Source organism: Andrographis paniculata, unplaced genomic scaffold (genome assembly GCF_009805555.1).
Source record: "Andrographis paniculata isolate CXL003 unplaced genomic scaffold, ASM980555v1 Contig51END, whole genome shotgun sequence".
Lineage (NCBI taxonomy): Eukaryota > Viridiplantae > Streptophyta > Magnoliopsida > Lamiales > Acanthaceae > Andrographis > Andrographis paniculata.
Genome location: NW_026137586.1, coordinates 2,455,061 through 2,474,454, shown reverse-complemented (window position 1 = coordinate 2,474,454; position 19,394 = coordinate 2,455,061). Strand labels below are relative to the sequence as shown.

Here is a 19,394-nt window from a genome sequence, read left to right as displayed (position 1 = left end):
GAGCGGATGGTACAACATATATGTATACAGATTGAGCAGTAGAGATTGAAGGCGAAGTGTTGTGTCTGAACTGTGCGTTACTCAATGGCTAGGTTTTCCTGGAGGAAGTAAGCGAATGGTGCAAGTGTTTAAACAAACATATATGTATAATACGGAAGCGGGAGAAGGAGATGATGTAAATATATAAACCAGATTATATAGAACTTTTATCGATGGTACTTGACCTTAAGGAATTTACAACAAGACTTCAATGACGCCCAGAATTAGAACATTATAAGAAATAAACTCTACTCTCGCTAGGAGTTTCTGCGACCCAATAGACCATCGCCTATGCCCCATTAATTATTCCAATTTCGGTCTCATTATTGGTTTTACCCTTTTGTTACCTCCTTTTAATCAAGATTGAATTCAAACCCGTAGTTAAGCATGGCGACAAGGCTCCCACGTACTCAACTACATTTAACTACCTCAAATATGTTTATGACAAAAGACAAGGCTTGGATTAGCAATCTTTCTGTGCTCTTTACCAGCGAAGTAAAAATTTTTTACAATTAAGGTTTATATAAGTGTGAAAGGTGTGGAGGAAGTGATAATGAAGAGCAAATAATATTTCATTACTTACTACCAAAGCTGGAATTTCTAATTTTACAAAGACTGTAATTAAAACAATAAAGTAAACTAAGTAAGCAGTAAAGTGGTGGCCAAGGGAGAAGAGAAATCTCAACTCCCTTGGTCATTCATGTGGAGAACTCCCTTATAGGGTTGGAGCTCTCGAGAAACAGGAAGACAGCTAGAGTGCGCGAAAGATAAGTGCTAGTATACTCCTCTCGAAGTATATTTTACATACATATATCTGCCCCTATTTATAACAGGTGAAAGTTGCGGTTGCAAGCAGTTACAAAGTGGTTTCAACCGCTAGGTAGTTAAGCAGTTGATGACGGTTATTCTGTTGAAGCAGTTGCTGGCCATAACTCTTAGGGTGCTCGTTTCGCTTGCTTGTAATGGCGCAGATCTTTCTCACTTTCCGGATGACTGGAGGGCATCAGCGCAGTTAAGCGGGCTTGCTTGTGCTGGCTGGTAGTTGAATGGTTGTACTGCTGCAGTTGGGACACTTAGGCAATATTTGAGTTGAGTTGCCGTCGCTTCGCTGCGGTGGGTGTCTGGTCGCTGGCCTGAGCGCTGGAGTGTCGCTTGCGAGCGGTAGAGGTTGTCGCTTGTGAGCGGTGGAAGCTACCGCTTGCCTCTCTTGCCTTAGCTTTTCTAAGTGATGGGGTCATCGCTTGCGAGCGGAAATGACTATCACTCGTTCCATCTGCCTTAGCTTTTTGGATCCAGAACATCGCTTAAAAGGGTAAAAATTCTTAATAATCTCAACAAACCAACTTTGGATCATGCCAAGCGAGATAGATCAATATAGTATGCCATAAATCAGTTATTGTGATATTTTTTATACAGAAATTCAAGTAATACGTAGTTTTGTCAAGCGAGGAGTATGTTCATATTTGGAGTCATCACATGACCGTGTATAATTGTACATGATCGTATAGTTTCCAGGTTAACTGCCACGTTAATTCCGTTACGTCCATGTCAACAATTGCCGTTAATGTTTTAATGGTGAAACCAAAATTGATTGAAATTATTTATAATGAGACAAAAATTGGTTAAAATTATTTATAATAGGACTAAAATTGATAAGTTTTTTATATTTGGACCAAAATTAATTTTTCTCTTTTAATTATAAGATGTCCCCAATATTAAATTCCTAACCAAATATCGATTCAATATTTTTATAAAAGTTTAACTTCATTTAATAGGAGAAACATAGATACAACAAGTGGCAAGTTTTGATAAACAAAACCCCTAGAGACGCATGAGACTTATTAAATGACATAACTATGAACTCATAACACTTCGTACTAAGGGACATGATGATAGTAAAAGAGGCAAACGAGGTAAGCACTATACAATAACAATTAACAAGGTAACATCAATTGTTCGACAATTGGTTGTACAGAATGCACAAGTTAAAGCCTCAGGAATATGCGCTAGCTCAGAACATCCTATTGATACTTGTCCCACAATGACTCAAGGAGTAATGTCAATGCCTCGAGATTCATTGCGAGCATACGATCCCTAGTCGACACTTACAATCCTGGATGGAAAGATAATCCGAACTTAAAATTTGAAAATCAAAAGGCCAATGTAGGAGACAATTCACAAAGTTCCATCCACCTAATCACTATCCACAACCCTCTCAAGCAGTTTCGAGTAATTATTTACATGATATGATGAAAACTATGACGCCTAATATGTTACAATTTCAACAGAAAACTCGAAACAATATCAGAGCTTGGAAGAACCATTAACTCAAATGACGAATGAGATGCAGGAGATGAAGTCCAAAGAGTAAGGCAAATTGCTTTCACATCTTGACGCTAATACAAAGAATGTGAGCTGGACAGTTCTACAAAGTGGAAATGAATTGGAAGGACCTAAAGTTAGAGTTTCAAAATACAATGATGAAGAGGAGATCGAAAAAAATAGAGAAAACTGATAATGAAAAACCAAATAAGGTAACTTCTGAAACACTTACTCATCCTAAGACTAACGCTGCACCGTTTCCTTGCAGGTTAGATAAACAAAATAAGAGTGATAAAATTAAGAAAATGATAGAGATGTTCAGAAAGGTGGAATTGCGTATACATTTGTTGGATGCAATCAAACAAGTGCTGAATAAAATGACCGGAAGGATGAATCGGACATTAAATAAGGGCTAGATGTATGTGACTAAAGTTAAGTTTGCTAAAGATGTTCTGGACTGATATGATTAACAACATATTTTTATAAGTAGAAGTTTATCAATACTGCAAAAATATAAGATCCCAAAAGAGGTACGTATTGGAAAATTGGTAAATCTCTTTATTTTCAATGTACTTTTGGTTGTATTGCATATCTTAAAGTCGATTATAAGACAAAGTTAGACGTAAAGTCGGTGAGGTATACATTTTTTAGCTATAGTAGTGACAAGTTTAGGTAAAGATTTTGAGATGAAGCAAATTGAAAGATTATATATGCTCGTGATGTTATCTTTGATGAACAAATATTGCACAAAGATATATTGAGTGACAACGACAGAAGGAGTTTGAAAATGATTGAATTTGATACTTTCAACACTAGCTTGAGCAACCAAATTTGGAATGATTGAAGTGAAAGTTGAGCTACCTTCCCCGTTACTAAAAATGTTGAGATCCTAATAGAAGTTGAACCAAACTCAATAATATCATTGTAAAAAATAAGAAATCACAATATAACATATACATTTACTAGATTAAAGAAGATGTAGATGATGATAAGCGATAAAAGGTTAGATTGGTAGTGAAAGGATTTAAATAGATATATGACATTGATTATACTAATGTGTTCACTCATATTGTGAAATTGAAGACAATTCAATTGATTTTAGGCATGATAACATTAAATAATTTGATGTGGAATACTTAGATGTCAAGATTGTCTTTTTTTCAGAGAGGCTTGGGTGAAGATATCTACATGGTATAACCAGAAATGTATGTGGCGGAAGGATAAAACAATATAGTATATAGGTTGAGGAAGACTCTGTATGATCTTAAACAAGCACCGAGACAATGGCTGGAAATTTGATGGCTTCACAAAATGACATGGTTTGACCGTTCATATATAATACTATTGTTATATGTGGAAGGTATGTTATTGGCTTAATCCTATTCTTGATAAATTGATAAACTAAAGCAACAATTGATGAAAAGATTATCGACGAAAGATTTTGGATAAACAAAGCACGTTTCAATCATGCGACAAAAATTAAATATATTTTAGTAATGGAAACTAGCAAGAAAATAATTTGGCCATAAAACTTCATATTTGAGTTAGAAAAATATGTAAAGAATAATAGTTTCATAGCAATACTCGACATGCAATTTATTTGGCTAAGAATCTCGGGTTTGCTTGTTTTGTGTTTTAGTTTGAAGAATTTTTTTTTTATTATATAGAATTATGTAAATAATATAAAAATAATGAGGGTGTATAATATATTACTCTATCAGTTCACTTAATTTGTCATATCTTTTTATTTTTGTCCGTCAAACATAATTTGTCATTTTTTTTTAAAAAAAAATATATAATTATATGTTTAATCCCATTTCAAAATTTATAATTTCTTTATTTTAATTAAACTATTTAGTCATTTTAATCTTAATCTATAATTATTTAATTAAATCATAATTATTTTCAATAATATACTTCTTAATTATAAACTAATTACTTCTTATTCAGCTATGACAATGGGAATAATTTTTTTGAAAAATTATGTTTGAGGGTTTTTTTTTTTTTTTTTTTATCAAAATACACAAACCGCTCGAGTGTGTTCTTCCCTAATTCCCTAAAAATATATTTTCTCTAAAAATTAATATATTACACACATATTTTTATATTATTTACGTAATTTTCTATACTTTACACACAAAAAGATTTTTTCAAATAATTTTAGTAAACAAACACTCACTCCTTGTACTTCATGTAAGGACTTAATATATTAAATTAAAGTTTTATTACATTTGCGAGTTATTTGAAAAAGAGATTTTAAAGTTAGGTCATCTCAAACCCTTCACTCAATTTTTTCAGTTAGCAACGCAGTTGATCTACAGTAATTTTACTATAACCATAAACTTCAATTTTACTCTAAAAAGCTATATTCCCTATATATTCCTCTTTTATATAATTTTTCATATTTATAAATTACACCCCAATTTTAATTTATTTTTACATTAGATCCATACACATATAATTTATATTACTTTTCAAACAGTAAAATTATATATCAATTTAAAAAATAAAATTATACATTATTTTTTTAAAAAATAAAATTATATATTACTTTCAAAAAACTAAAATTATATCACTTTTAAAAAATAAAACTAAACATTATTTTTCAAAAAGGAGGATTTGGGGGTGGGTTGGAGCCCCTCTCCCGTGTCTACAGCGGGTTGAAGATGATCTAAAAATTATACTCCCTATCCCATTAAAATTATCATTTTTTTATTTTCGTCATTAGGTTATCATTTTCTAATTTAATAATTATACTACCTACCTAACATAATAAATATTTTTTTAACTTATAATATATTACACAAATATCATTACTTTTGTATTACACCATACTAATACTAATAAGGATATTTTTGTCTCAATCTAATACTCCCTTTCGTCCGCTTACAAAGTTTACATGTTTCTATTTTGGGACGTCCAATTACAGAGTTTACATTTCATTAAATACCCTAAATATTATTACATTACTTTTAACTATTCTCTATAATTAAAATATTATTATTTCTTAAACACCGCGTCAAAATTAAATGTAATCCTTGTAAATGGACGGAGGAAGTATAATACTAATATTAAAAATCTATGTAAGAAAAACAAATGTCATTTTTGAGACGGGGTGAGTATAAAAAATATGTATTTATTTAAATAATTTTTGGCAGAAAAAATGGATTACCCTAAAAAATATACTAAAATCATCTAACCAAACAAAACTTCTTTTTCTTCATATTTTATTATTATTATTATTATTATTATTATTTTGTGTATAAATCCAACCTTAATTTGATTTCATTGCGTTACGTGTCCTATTCCCATACTGTTCCAAACGGCCGAGAGCCACTTTCTCTTTCTCCTTATCCACCATCAGTCCATCACCTACCTTTCCATCGACTTTCAGGCTTCCATATCGTTCTCAGTTCCCCCAATGTTCGTCAATTGTTTGTAACTACTAATTCAGTCTCCGCTGCTTCCAAATCCTCCTCCTGCGGGTATGGCTGTTTCACCAGGCCACTGCCCTCCCGTCGCCGCCACCGCTCTCACTCCCAACTTTGCTCTCACACAAACACAACTAAGTAATTCTCTGGGCCTCAATTTCCTAATCACACCCCTCAAACTTCGAGGAGGACAACGCACTCAAGTTAGACCACCTGTGAGGCCAGCGGCAGCATTGGGTGGATTTCTTGGCGGGATTTTCGGCTCCGGCACTGACACCGGGGAGACCGCCCGGCAGCTTTACGCCAGCTCCGTTGCACAAATCAATAAGATGGAGTCCGAGATTTCATCTCTCTCCGATTCTCAATTGAGGGAAAGGACATCCGCCTTGCAAGAACGCGCCAGACGTGGTGATTCCTTGGACTCGCTTTTACCTGTATGTCCTGTCCATTTATCTTTAAGCTTAAGACATATTTTCTATCCAAACAGACAGTTGCTTTTATATATGCTTCATTATTCAACTTACAAATTTTTTTAGTTGATGTGTTAATTAGTTTGTAGCTCTCGAATGCTTTCTTAAGAACAAATTTTAATGCTTCGTTGCAGGAAGCATTTGCTGTTGTCAGAGAGGCTTCCAAAAGAGTGCTTGGTCTTCGTCCATTTGATGTACAATTGATAGGTTGGTTCCTCGTCAATGATTTTTTTGGGTTCTCAAAATCATTTTTAGAGAGCAGAGGGGATTCAATGTGAGATGTTAATCGGATCACAAACAAAGGGGATACAACGTTTTAGTTTTAGTGTTCTGCAGTTGTTTGGGCATTTTTTTGAAATTTTCCTGTTTATTTGAATGTTGCATAGGTGGCATGGTTCTCCACAAAGGAGAAATTGCTGAAATGAAAACAGGGGAAGGAAAGACACTTGTTGCTATCCTGCCTGCTTTTTTAAATGCGTTGGCTGGAAAAGGTGTTCATGTTGTTACTGTTAATGACTATTTGGCTCGAAGAGATTGTGAATGGGTCGGACAAGTTCCACGTTTTCTTGGATTGAAGGTTGGCCTAATTCAGCGTACGTCTTACCCATAATTTGTTTATACTCTAAACTATATTGGGATTTTAGTACATTCAAGGATTCTGACTTTAATTTATATAGTATATCTTTATTTTTTATTTCCTTTACTGCAGTAGGAAAAATCAACTTCAGAACCTTTATGGGTAAACACTTGGGTTCAATTGGTAACTTCAAAATTAATCTATCCAAAACTTAGATCGCTCCAATCTGGAGCTTAAAATCTGCTAATGGATGTTTTGACTTACTCTACATTAAGACAATGTTGGGGAAATATTGTTCATTGATTGCCAATAACCTTACTTGCATGCAATCAAGTTATACATGGTTACTGGTTCTTTGTGTAGCTGTCTTTTAGTGGTTTTTTAGGCCCTGAGGATCAGCTTTACACGTTTGTGAATGTCTCTCTTGTTTGGTTTTTTCCATCTTTATCTTTCTCCTCCCGCTTTCACTTGATTTATCTAATGCCATTTGAAGTGTGTCCTCTACATTCTTTGTGTTTCATTACTTCATGTCGTTCTAAGTTATCTCTGACAGCATCTTCTTTTTGACTGTAAAGGCTATATTTACACCCCCCCTCCCTTGACGCTTGTTTAATGATGGCAGAGAATATGACAAGTGAACAAAGGAGGGAAAACTATCTATGTGACATTACATATGTTACAAATAGCGAGCTGGGCTTTGATTTCTTAAGAGATAATCTTGCCATGGAAAGTAATTCTTTTGTTTTTCATTTCCTTCTAATCAATTTGTATGATAATATGAAATATATTTGCTATCCATTTTTGTTTGAAATGGATGTTTTATTATACAGAGTGTCGATGAGCTTGTCTTGAGAGGTTTCAATTACTGTGTGATTGATGAAGTTGATTCCATTCTTGTCGATGAAGCAAGAACTCCTCTCATAATATCAGGACCTGCAGAAAGACCAAGTGATCGTTACTATAAAGCTGCTAAGATAGCCACAGCTTTTGAGCGAGATATACATTACACTGTAAGAAATTCAACTATGTAGGTTCTTATACACTATTTTTGTCAAAGACAGTCATATATAACTTCTTGTAATAGTTTGTGTACTAACCAAAATATGATGAATAAGATTTTTCTTTTTGAGTTGATTATGTTGTTTCCTTAATATAGCTTTCTTTTTATGGATTGACAAAATTCGTACTTTAGTGTACATGTATTTAGGCTCCTCTTAGGTTTGCATCATGTTCAGTGTATATCGTTAGCAACTTCAACTAATATGTTGTCGCTGTGCAGGTTGATGAGAAGCAGAAGACAGTGTTACTTACTGAACAGGGTTATGCAGATGCTGAAGAAATTCTTGATGTTAAAGATTTATATGACCCAAGAGAGCAGTGGGCAGCATACATATTAAATGCCATAAAAGCTAAGGAACTTTTTCTTAAAGATGTGAACTACATAATCAGAGGCAAAGAGGTTTTTATAGTGGATGAATTTACTGGCCGAGTGATGCAGGTAAATAATTTACTGGCCAAGTGATGCAAGGAGGTCCTTAAAAATTTGTTACATGAGTTATGAAGAAAAAATTCATTTTGATCGGTGACATCAATGTTAGGTTCTTTCTAATGGAATACAGCTCCAAAGATACGTCATCGCTTTTCTTCCTAATAATTAAAAGTGCTTTTAAGTTCCTTCACCCACATATTATGCACCTATCTATTCTCTAGTGTGTTTTTGTGTGTCACTCTTGTTTCTTTAGTTTTGTTATAGTTTGCTACACTAAGTGATTGACGTTTGTCCTAAAATATTCTAATATAACGAATTAAAGTTGTTGAGAGGTTTCTTGAAATATATATATATATATATATATTGTGTTCTATAACTAGTACACTCTTTTATTGAATATAAAAATCCTTAATTTCCAATGATAGTTTTTTTAAATGGTATATTGCACGTACTATGTTATTGTAGTAAGACCAAATAAAGGTTTGCATTGGCTAATCTGTCTGCCTTGATTTAATTTTTTGATGTCTTATTTAATGGCACAAAAAGAGCAGTTTTGTTATGTCCTATATACCATTAATAGTCATAGGCATGATGTCATTCTGGGACTGAACATTACACAGGTGGCTGCAGTTTTAGTCATAGTAACATTGGTTTCAGTTCTCCCATAGATTTTATATAGTTATATTTTCATTAATTTTTTAAGATAAAGATTATGTGAGTTATTTTTAATCACTTTCATATTTGTTATATGTCCAATTTGATTATATCGTCAACTTACACGGACTGTATATATGTGCACATCTACATTTATATAGAAAAATTCTATACATTGCTTGTATAGTAAGTAGCTTTTAATATAAAACTTATTATTTTTATTTATATTTAATCAGTTCTGGAGCCAAAACCAGACTGAGCTGCTCATTCTGGTTTCATTTTCTTTGAACAACCAAACCTGGAATCCTTGTATGATTAGTGCATTATAATTTCAGTTCACTAGCAATTTCTTTCATTGTGTCAGTGTATATAATTTGTTCTGTAATAGCTAAATCCATAACATCACTTTATATTATATTTGATATTAGATTCTAGCAACTATTAAGTTCTATATTGATTCAGATTCTTTATTTTATCGTAATATTCTATGTAGTATCAACTAGAGCAAGCGAAATGACAAATATTTCTAAAAAATCAAGAAAAATATTGTATATAGGAGAGCTAAAGGTATAAATTGATTCTTTAACGCAAGAATTCTAGCTCCATGTTATCACTTTGCTCTTATTCTTGAGAATTAATCATGGACCTAATTACAATACTCATAGGGGAGACGGTGGAGTGATGGACTACACCAGGCAGTTGAAGCAAAAGAAGGCCTGCCCATACAAAATGAAACTGTCACCTTGGCTTCTATTAGTTATCAAAACTTCTTTCTCCAGGTTTTCAGATTTACAGTAATTTGTCCATACCTTGTATTCATTGTGATAATCTTTTCACATCACTGAAAGTTTTACTAATGTTTGCTTCGATGGTTGGTTGTAGTTTCCGAAACTTTGTGGTATGACTGGCACTGCTGCTACTGAGAGTACAGAATTTGAGAGCATATACAAGCTTAAAGTTACAACTGTTCCCACAAACAAGCCAATGATAAGAAAGGTTTATTTTAAGCATGTCTTACCATCACTAAACTAATGAATTTTGTTTTTTGGTACTTGTGGTTGGTCTCAATTTTGACTCAGAATCTAGGAATTTAAAAACAATGAAAGTTTGCTTCTACTAGGAACTCAGAAGAATATGTGCATTTTATGATGACTGAGTTTCAGCAAAGGTGCAAACCCATTTATTTTGGCACAAAAACTGGTAGAGAAAATCTAAGAGTGTGTTTGTTTGTGGGTTTGGGATTTTGGGTTTGGATTTTTGGAATAGTAAAAAGTTGAATTTGAATAGTTGTTTAATGTGATATAAATATATATTGATGTGATGTTTTGAATGTAAAATAAATTTGTAGTACAATCTAAAAAAAAAAAATTAATTGTTTGATATGATATTTTTGGAGGGAAATAAGGATCTGAATAGTAAAGATCTGTGTTAAAATCCACAAAAGAACACAACCTAAGTTATTTTACAAAGAATCATGAAATAACATGCAAAACACATTTATTTAATATGATGGAGTACTAGTAACAAATTACGCATTAATCATTGTGGAACATAGTTAATTATAAAGTTCACTAGTAGTAATTATATCCACATGCAAGGTATAAGTATCAAGCGCTTGTATGGGCGTGCTAAACTTTCCTGACCTGTTCATTGGACTTGATGCTGCTTTGCTGTAATTATTACTATTCTTGTTTCTTGCATCTTAATTAAAGTTTATCTGGTAATGTCTTTTGTTAATGCCGAAGGATGAATCAGATGTGGTATTCAGAGCAACTACAGGAAAATGGCGGGCAGTTGTAGTAGAGATATCTCGGATGAACAAAACAGGTCGACCGGTGCTAGTTGGCACAACTAGTGTTGAGCAAAGTGATGCATTATCTGGACAACTACATGAAGCTGGAGTTCCACATGAGGTTGATATAATATAATTTGATAGAACATAATTTAGGGTTTTAAATACTATTGTTGCCTTGAGCATCTAGATTGCATATAACTGTTTTTTCTTTTACCACCTTGGGAAAACTAACTTGCTCAATGTATTATTTTCAAAGGTTCTGAATGCAAAACCAGAAAATGTGGAAAGAGAAGCTGAAATTGTAGCTCAAAGTGGTCGTCTTGGTGCAGTTACAATTGCAACAAATATGGCTGGCCGTGGTACTGACATAATCCTTGGGGGTAATGCGGACTTCATGGCTAGATTAAAGTTACGAGAGATTTTGATGCCAAGGTATGCCCAACCTCAAGCAAAGCTCAATGTAAATATTCTCATAGTAGTTTACATTTGCTTTTTTTGGACAAAGATCATACATTGCCTACCATCTACTATAATGATCATTATATTACAATTTTGGTTAGACCTGACAATAGGGCAATTCGTGTCGGGTTCATTTTGGATTGAATACTTACATCACTTTATTTTAACCCGCCTTGTTTATTATTGGGTCAGAGTCATAGTGATCCGTACGCATAATTGGGTCGAAATTCTTGACCTAAATTTAGTTATTTCAGGTTAGTTGTCGTGTTATGTTAGTTTTGTTGGTTTTAGTGTAATGTTTATAGTGAATTATTTAAAATTAAACTTAATTTAGATTAATATATAGGCTAATTCATTAAACTAGAATTTGTTTTACATATATAATAAATTAATTTATCAATACTAATATATTATAATCGCATTGTCGTGTCGGTTTCGAATTGAGGGCATCAATTTTAATCCAATTCGTTTAGTATCGTATTGGGTTCGTATTGACCCATATACATTATTGGGTTAAAATTCTTGACTCAAACGCAATTATTTCGTTTCGGATTGTCCTGTTAGGTTAGTTTTTGCCAGCTCTTAGTTTTGGTACAAGATGCATATTCCCTTCTTTACATCCATTTTTTTGATCCTCGGATGCATTTAAACATATAGGAAAACTGTGACCAGGTGCTGCCTGTTTTTGTAACTTTATGAGAAATGAAGTCTGATAAGCCCACTTGTATGCATGTCTATGCTGGAAGCACAAATTCATAAAGAAGTAGTTGAAGAGTTTAAAAGAGCGCAAATGCACAATTTTGTTATGTGTTTCTAAGAACTGATTAAACTGCAGAGTTGTGAGGCCAGGTGAAGGTGTTTATGTTTCTGTGAAGAAACCAGCTCCAAAGAAAACATGGAAGGTTTGAATTACGTTATTTGTTTCAACATCTTTCCATCTATCCTGTCCATGTAAATTTCATCATAACCAAATGTAATATACCCATATTCCAGGTTAATGAGAGCCTATTTCCATGCATATTATCCAATGAGAACACTAACCTGGCTGAGGAAGCTGTACAGTTGGCTGCCAAAACATGGGGTCCGAGATCCTTGACTGAGCTTGAAGCAGAAGAACGGCTCTCCTATTCTTGTGAAAAGGTAAAATATATCAACTTATTGCTATCCAAAGTTTGATTTGGTGGATAGATCGGCCACTGACTCATGCATGTTCTTACACCAATCTGAGATTGTGTAGGGTCCTGTTCAAGATGAGGTCATTTCAAAGCTGCGCAATGCCTTTCTGGAAATCGTTAAGGAGTATAAGTCTTACACAGAAGAAGAAAGGAAGAAGGTAACTAGTTTTCCGTGTATTATGTATTATTGGTATTTTTTTATATTCTACGGTACCATTATTTTATTTTCTTTTTTGTTGTCGGTAGGAAACTTTTTTTCTTATCATTTGATCTCTGTCCCCCCCCCCTTCCACCTCGACCTCCTGTCCTTTTGCGTTGTTAGCTCTGTTGCAATGACAGAGATCAGAGATGTCAATTTTGGCAAAGTGTTAAAAGTCTTCGCCAGGAAATCAATAGACGAGAGGAATTAATAACTAGAAATTGTCTAATGACTATAAATCCAGTGATGCAAGATCGTCATTATGTTAGCTGGTCTGTCTAGTAAAAGATGCTGATAGATGGAGGTTGAATTGTTTACCTTGGTGATTACAAACTTTAAATGTCATAAATCATAATGTATTGTAATGCCTTATAAATTGGGTACTCTTCTATTAGTTAGTTTAAAGGGACTATACAACCATTTTGTTTCTAGCACTTCACCTTTTCAGAATGCATTCCATCTGACTCTTGAATTATTCAGGTCACCTTAAGAACAATACTATTTCAATGTTGTTGTGATAGGTTGTATCTGCTGGTGGACTTCATGTTGTGGGTACTGAACGTCATGAGTCACGCCGAATTGACAATCAGGTATGGTTTAAGTATCTTCTTTGGGCTCAGGCATTGTGTTGCATCACCTCCTTTGTTATAAAATCTTAGTTAGTATTGTAACTTTGTTGTTTTATGTCCTTTCTAATTCTTCCACTGTTTAATTTTTGTCTATTTGAAGTTACGTGGTCGTAGTGGCAGACAGGGAGACCCTGGAAGCTCTCGATTTTTTCTGAGTCTTGAAGACAACTTGTTTCGTGTATTTGGTGGAGATCGAATTCAGGTACTCTTTGAGCCCAAGCATATCTTCTATCTTGGCCATGCAGTTATTTATACCATTGAGACATGTAGGGCTTGATGAGAGCGTTCAGAGTTGAAGACTTACCAATTGAATCCAAAATGCTAACAAAAGCTCTGGATGAAGCTCAAAGAAAAGTGGAGAATTACTTCTTTGACATTAGAAAACAGTTATTTGATTATGATGAGGTTCTGAACAGCCAAAGAGATCGAGTGTACACAGAGAGGAGGCGGGCGTTAGAATCTGATGATCTCCAACCTCTCCTGATTGAATATGCTGAATTGACAATGGATGATATCCTAGAGGTACAATATCTATTTTCTTGTTGATGCTCTGATATCTGCCTTTTGCTGTTATGTTTGTTCATTTCTCCTCAAAAATGTTATAGGCCAACATTGGTTCTGATGCTCCCCGAGAAAGCTGGGAAGTTGAGAAGCTTATCGCAAAACTTCAGCAGTGAGTTGAATTCTTCTCCCCTATATTTACCCTTATTTCAAAAGCTTGTGGTTTTATATTAGAAATTAGATCATAACGATGCCATTTTGTTTTATTTTTATATATAGCCTGTCACATGTTACATCTTGTTATAAACGAGTACTGTATGATCAATATTTAAACAGTTGTGGGATTTTAAACCCTATATTTTCTGATACTTTTATTATTATTATTATATATATATTTTTTTTTTCTTTTTACATCTTTCAATTTATGATCTTCCATCTGAGTTTGTGGTTGGGTCCTCCTGGCCTTATGTATTGTGATTGTCTAATCTGATGATCAAGAATTTTCTTTTATGCCTAAACAATTCTGTGTAATGTTGAGAATATCAGCTATTGTGTTGTAACTGGAATCAATGTACTCAAAATTGATTATCTTTAGCATTCCATGGTCTGATCCATTGAACCACTGAACTTCATTAGATGGTCTTATTTCTCAACAGGAAGAGTGTTTTTTCAATATCTAATCCTGACTGTCTTTTCCCAGGTATTGCTATCTTCTGAATGATTTGACCCCAGATTTGCTGGATGATAAATGCTCGACGTATGATGAGTTGAGAGATTATCTACGCCTTCGTGGACGTGATGCGTATCTTCAAAAACGGGTGGGTTAGATTTCTAACAATCATATCTTATCAATTACCTATTAAATTGGTAAAGGATGAGTTTATTCTAGTATTTGGGAATACCGATCTAGATAAATCCCAATCAAAATGGATGAAGCTAGGAGATAAGTGAATCCATGTTGTCCGGTACACGGTGCTTCACTTTATTTTTCTCGTGTGCCAGGAAATAGTGGAGAGGGAAGCCCCAGATTTGATGAAAGAAGCTGAAAAGTTCTTGATATTGACCAATATTGATCGCCTATGGAAGGAACATTTGCAAGCGCTAAAATTTGTTCAACAAGCTGTTGGTCTAAGGGGATATGCCCAGAGGGATCCACTGATTGAGTACAAACTTGAGGGGTACAATCTTTTTGTAGAAATGATGGCAAGAATAAGAAGGAATGTGATCTATTCTATTTACCAGGTAATGTTGAATCTTTGTGGATTATTTGTGCTCACCTTTCTGGTTTTCACAATATTTGTGGCTTGCTTTAGATCTTCACCCATTTTGACGTAGCATTGCCATCAAATTTCCTCTCTTGTTATTCGGTCTGGTTACGGTGCTGATTGAGGTTAACACCATATTGATTAATCCCAGTTAGCACATAGTTGCTGAAATTGTATGTGCATGTGTCTATCATTAGTATGTGTTTTTAATTATATACTCCCTCCGTCCGTTTACAATAGTTACATTTACCTTTTGCGTTATTGTACTTAATATTAAAAATATTCTTATATTTATATAGTTATTTATACAAATGTTATTATAATTGTCTTATAAGACATTAATAGAAGTATTTTTGTCTTTTTTTTCTTGATTTGTACTACGTTTTGATATAATAAGATCAAACACACAAAAAGTAAATGTAACTCTTTCATCCGTTCGGAGAGAGTATTATATATTATCTGTGTTAATATGAAGTATGTGGTGAGATTGATAGTAACATATGTTGTTATGCTACACTGTACTGATATACTCAATACATTATGTTGAAATAGTATGTGTATGTTTATATTATTAACATGTGTTCTTAGTTATATATATTATACTTCTTTCGTCAACGAAAAATAAGCTCATTTACTTTTAGTACGGATTTAACGTAGTGTGTACTATTTGCTTTTTTTAATAGTAAGAAAGAAAAGGAAAAATGTTAAAAGGTGGTATGATTTTTTGCTAAAAAAGAAAACAAACATATTTTATTATGACAGCTAAAAATTAAGCCTAATCTTTTATATGATAGAGGGGTATATATTATGGTGTGTTGCGTGATTATTGTTATATGCTATTGGTTTATAGATTGTATTATATTATATTAACATAAATTGTACGTATATATTATGTGCTGTCAGTAGCTTGCTAAATAATAACAGTTGTCCTTGTTATTATTTCCTTGAAGCAATGCCAATGTACACATATACATACTTTCACACACGGGCTAGCTAGTAAATCTGAATGGTGTATCTTTGTGTTTTCTCAGTTCCAACCTGTCTTGCTGAAGGAGCAAAACAATGTAAGACGTGGAGAACAAAGCGAAGCCGTTGCCAATGGAAAGGGAGGCCAGCGCGGGACTTCTGACAGTGTAAATGCTGCCGTGCTGCCGCCCTCTTCATCTGGAGTTGGTCAGCAGGCAAGTAACTGAATCTTAATTGCTTTTGTAGATTCATTTTAATTTTTTTTTTTTTTTTTTTGAAGAGAAAACTTAATTATTGAAGTGTAATGTTTTTGGTAAATGTTTTGAAAAAAATTCCTAACTTCCAAGCTCCCACAATAGGGTACTAAGATTTCATACAAGTCTTCAAATAGAATATGAAATTCCTAACTTCTACAATATGTAGTATTATTCAACCATATAGGTAGATTCTTTAAATCTTCACCTTCTCTATTAATTATTTTGTTATGCATATTTGAGCCAATTAGATATATATATATATATATATATAAAACAGGGTTAGGATTGTTGATTGAAAATTAATAATATATTGTATTGTATATTATACACTATTAGAATACATGTTATATAATGTATTAACATGTGTTTATATGCAAACATACTTAAAGGTGAAAGAAGAGGAATAAAAATAGAAAAGATATTCTACCGGTGTAATTTTGAGTATTAAATTTGGTAAATTGTTCTTAATAAAAGTAGGGTTGAAAATTATAGTTTTAAACATAATTTAGATTACTTGTATTATAAATTAAATAATTTATAGGAATTATTAAAAAAAAATTCATAATTGAAGAGAGATTATTAAATTGATTTGAAATGAATGGTTGATTTAAGTTTTTGTTTAAATACTATTTTGATATGATATTTTACAAGAGAAAATAATATATTTTTATTGAAAACTGGATAGGATGTATAGCGTTGATTTTTATTTAAAATGGTAAAAGAACAAATTCATAATGCTTTTAAGTTCATATTTAGAGAATTTCACTTGAGTTCAATTCATATTTGCTGTATCTTGGATATACATTCTTATTCTAATTGCAAGTATTTTTATTTAATAATTTGTTATTATAAATATTATTAAGTGTTAGACTTTTATGACATAGATATAGCATTCTTAGGGTGTGTTTGTTTGAAGGTTTGGATTTTGGATTGGGATTTGAACAGTAAAAAATTTGAATTTGAATAGTTGTATGATGTGATATAAATAAGAATTGTTGTGATGTTTTAAATGTAAAATTGATTTTTAGTATAATATAAAAAATGAAAAATAAATGTTTGATTTGATGTTTTTGAAGGGAAAATTTTATGTCAATAGTAAAAATTCCACAAAATCCCTCAAACAAAGTATATGAAAAATTTGAAAGCTAATGGGTTAGTAGAAGGATATGTATAAGCAAGTTGCTTGTTCAAATAAACTAGTAACTCAATCTAATGTACTCCAAATATTATACACTTTAATCTTATTTTAAATTTTTAAATTTTAATTATACTAATTAGTTATCTTAATGTTAATTTAAAATTAATTTTATTAATGTATTCTTGATTATTTATTAATTATACTTCTCTTAAATTTCTGTGTCTCCGAGTTGTATAAATTGCATAATTATAAATATGTTCAATATTTTTATAGTGTGTAAATTATGATGGTAAAAGTCATAATCCTAATTGAGAATGGTATAAAACATGCATTGTGCCCTTAAAGATAGCTTCCAGATCTGATTATCGAAACTGAGGATCAGCTATTTGTGGGATAAAATACACATACATACAAACTAATTTTTATAATTAAAATTTAAATATATTTTATCAATCTACCTATGTATATCACTACCAGAATTTTTATATTTTGTATCCGAAATAGCTTCGGAAATTTAAATCAAGTCCAAAGCTATTTTTAATTAGCCTCGGACTTTGTTTCGGATTGATACCCGAGTCTAGAAACTCGTCGTTTTTTAAAAGTCTCTGAAATTCCGAGGCTGTTTTTATTCGTCTCGGAAATTTCGAAGCTATTTTGAGTAATTTTGGAATTTCCGAAACCAAACTAATTTTGATAATTGCATCGGAATTTTCAGATGCAGTATTAAATATTTTTTTTAAAAAGAAAATAAAATTGCCTCGAAATTTTCGAGACAATTATTAATTGTTTTTAAAAATATAATTCAAAATTTTCTCTTGGGTAATTGCCGCCACCACCGTCGCCTTCTCCGAAGAAGCCGCCGGCACCTTTGCTTGGAAGGCCTCCGCCGGAGTGAAAGAAGAAAAAGAAGGAAATCACACCTCCGCCGTCTCCACTGCCGGAGAAGGAGGCGGAGGATGAGGAGGAGATGCGGTTGCTGCCGCCGGCCCGGCGCCGCTCCAATCACGTTGGTTGAAATTTTTGTATAATCTATGATAATTATCAATTGATTTAGGTAATTCTAGACCATCAATAATTTCATTATTCGAGAATTCTATTTCTACTCGATTTCTTTTAGCACATTTGTTGTAATCAGTAATAATTTGACTAGAAACTTCACTACTTGGTGCGGTCAAAGGTGAAATCGGAGCTTACCTATTTAATTTTATAAAAAAATTATCAATAACCACACATCTAACAAAGATTAAATAAATAAATAAACAAAAAGAAAAAATATTTTTAAATTGAATATATAAAAAAAAAAATTGTAACTTATACTATTGGTTTTCCGTTCGACCCCACACCACCAAGTTATCTTATTTCTATCGACACTGATATATATATATATATATACACATACAGGCGCTTGTTCCGGAGTTGATTATGTTTAATTAGCATCGTGCTGATAGTATATTAATATATCATACAATACATTAAGGGTGTGTTCGTTTGTAGGACTTACACAAAATCCTACTATTCATTCAAAAATTTCCCCCCAAAAACATCAAATCAAACACCTATTTTTCATTTTTTATATTATATTAAAAATCAATTTTACATTCAAAACATCACATCAACACCTATTTATATCACATCATACAACTATTCAAATTCAAAATTTTTACTATTCAAATCCCAACTCAAAATCCAAACCCCCAAACAAACACACCCTAAATATAAATGTACAACACACATAAAATAGAATTAACATCACATACTAATTAATACTCTATACAATATGTATTGTCTTCTATTTTTTCATATGCTTTTGATAATATTTTCATATTTTCATGTGCCGATCGGACAAGCAAAAAGGTGCTGATTAATCTCCAATCTCTAGAATTGTGATTGATGTTGCACTTGAATTGTTTGCCGACCTCAACTATTCTTCGTCAACCTTTTTCAGAATTATGTTAGGTTTGTGGCGGTGGCTACAGTGCTAAAAATTCAGCATTGTGCTGATAACATACCGCAGGACACGGTGTTACT

The 19,394-nt window shown here is 32.7% G+C and overlaps 1 protein-coding gene across 2 annotated transcripts; it reads left to right on the top strand.

Annotated features, from left to right (window-relative positions):
- The first annotated feature begins 5,668 nt into the window (after positions 1 to 5,668).
- Positions 5,669 to 16,250, top strand: LOC127253641 (protein translocase subunit SecA, chloroplastic). Of its 2 annotated transcripts, none has more exons than XM_051278308.1 (20): positions 5,669 to 6,226; positions 6,397 to 6,469; positions 6,649 to 6,855; positions 7,462 to 7,565; positions 7,670 to 7,849; positions 8,119 to 8,337; positions 9,648 to 9,761; positions 9,865 to 9,978; positions 10,728 to 10,895; positions 11,034 to 11,209; positions 12,072 to 12,138; positions 12,230 to 12,376; positions 12,474 to 12,569; positions 13,132 to 13,200; positions 13,340 to 13,441; positions 13,510 to 13,761; positions 13,845 to 13,912; positions 14,441 to 14,558; positions 14,743 to 14,982; positions 16,037 to 16,250. In XM_051278308.1, the coding sequence occupies exons 1-20, from the start codon at positions 5,849 to 5,851 to the stop codon at positions 16,196 to 16,198; spliced, it is 3,054 nt and encodes a 1,017-aa protein (XP_051134265.1). In that variant the 5' UTR covers positions 5,669 to 5,848; the 3' UTR covers positions 16,199 to 16,250. The 2 variants fall into 2 exon arrangements, with proteins under 2 accessions (XP_051134265.1, XP_051134266.1); XM_051278309.1 differs by having other exon boundaries at positions 6,068 to 6,200.
- The last annotated feature ends 3,144 nt before the right edge of the window (positions 16,251 to 19,394 follow it).

Coding starts and splice junctions, on each gene's coding strand:
- LOC127253641 (XM_051278308.1), top strand. CDS start 5,849: ATGGCTGTTTCACCAGGCCACTGCCCTCCCGTCGCCGCCACCGCTCTC. Junction 7,566..7,669: donor TAAGAGATAATCTTGCCATG/GAAAGTAATTCT, acceptor TTTATTATACAG/AGTGTCGATGAGCTTGTCTT. Junction 13,913..14,440: donor CTTATCGCAAAACTTCAGCA/GTGAGTTGAATT, acceptor GTCTTTTCCCAG/GTATTGCTATCTTCTGAATG.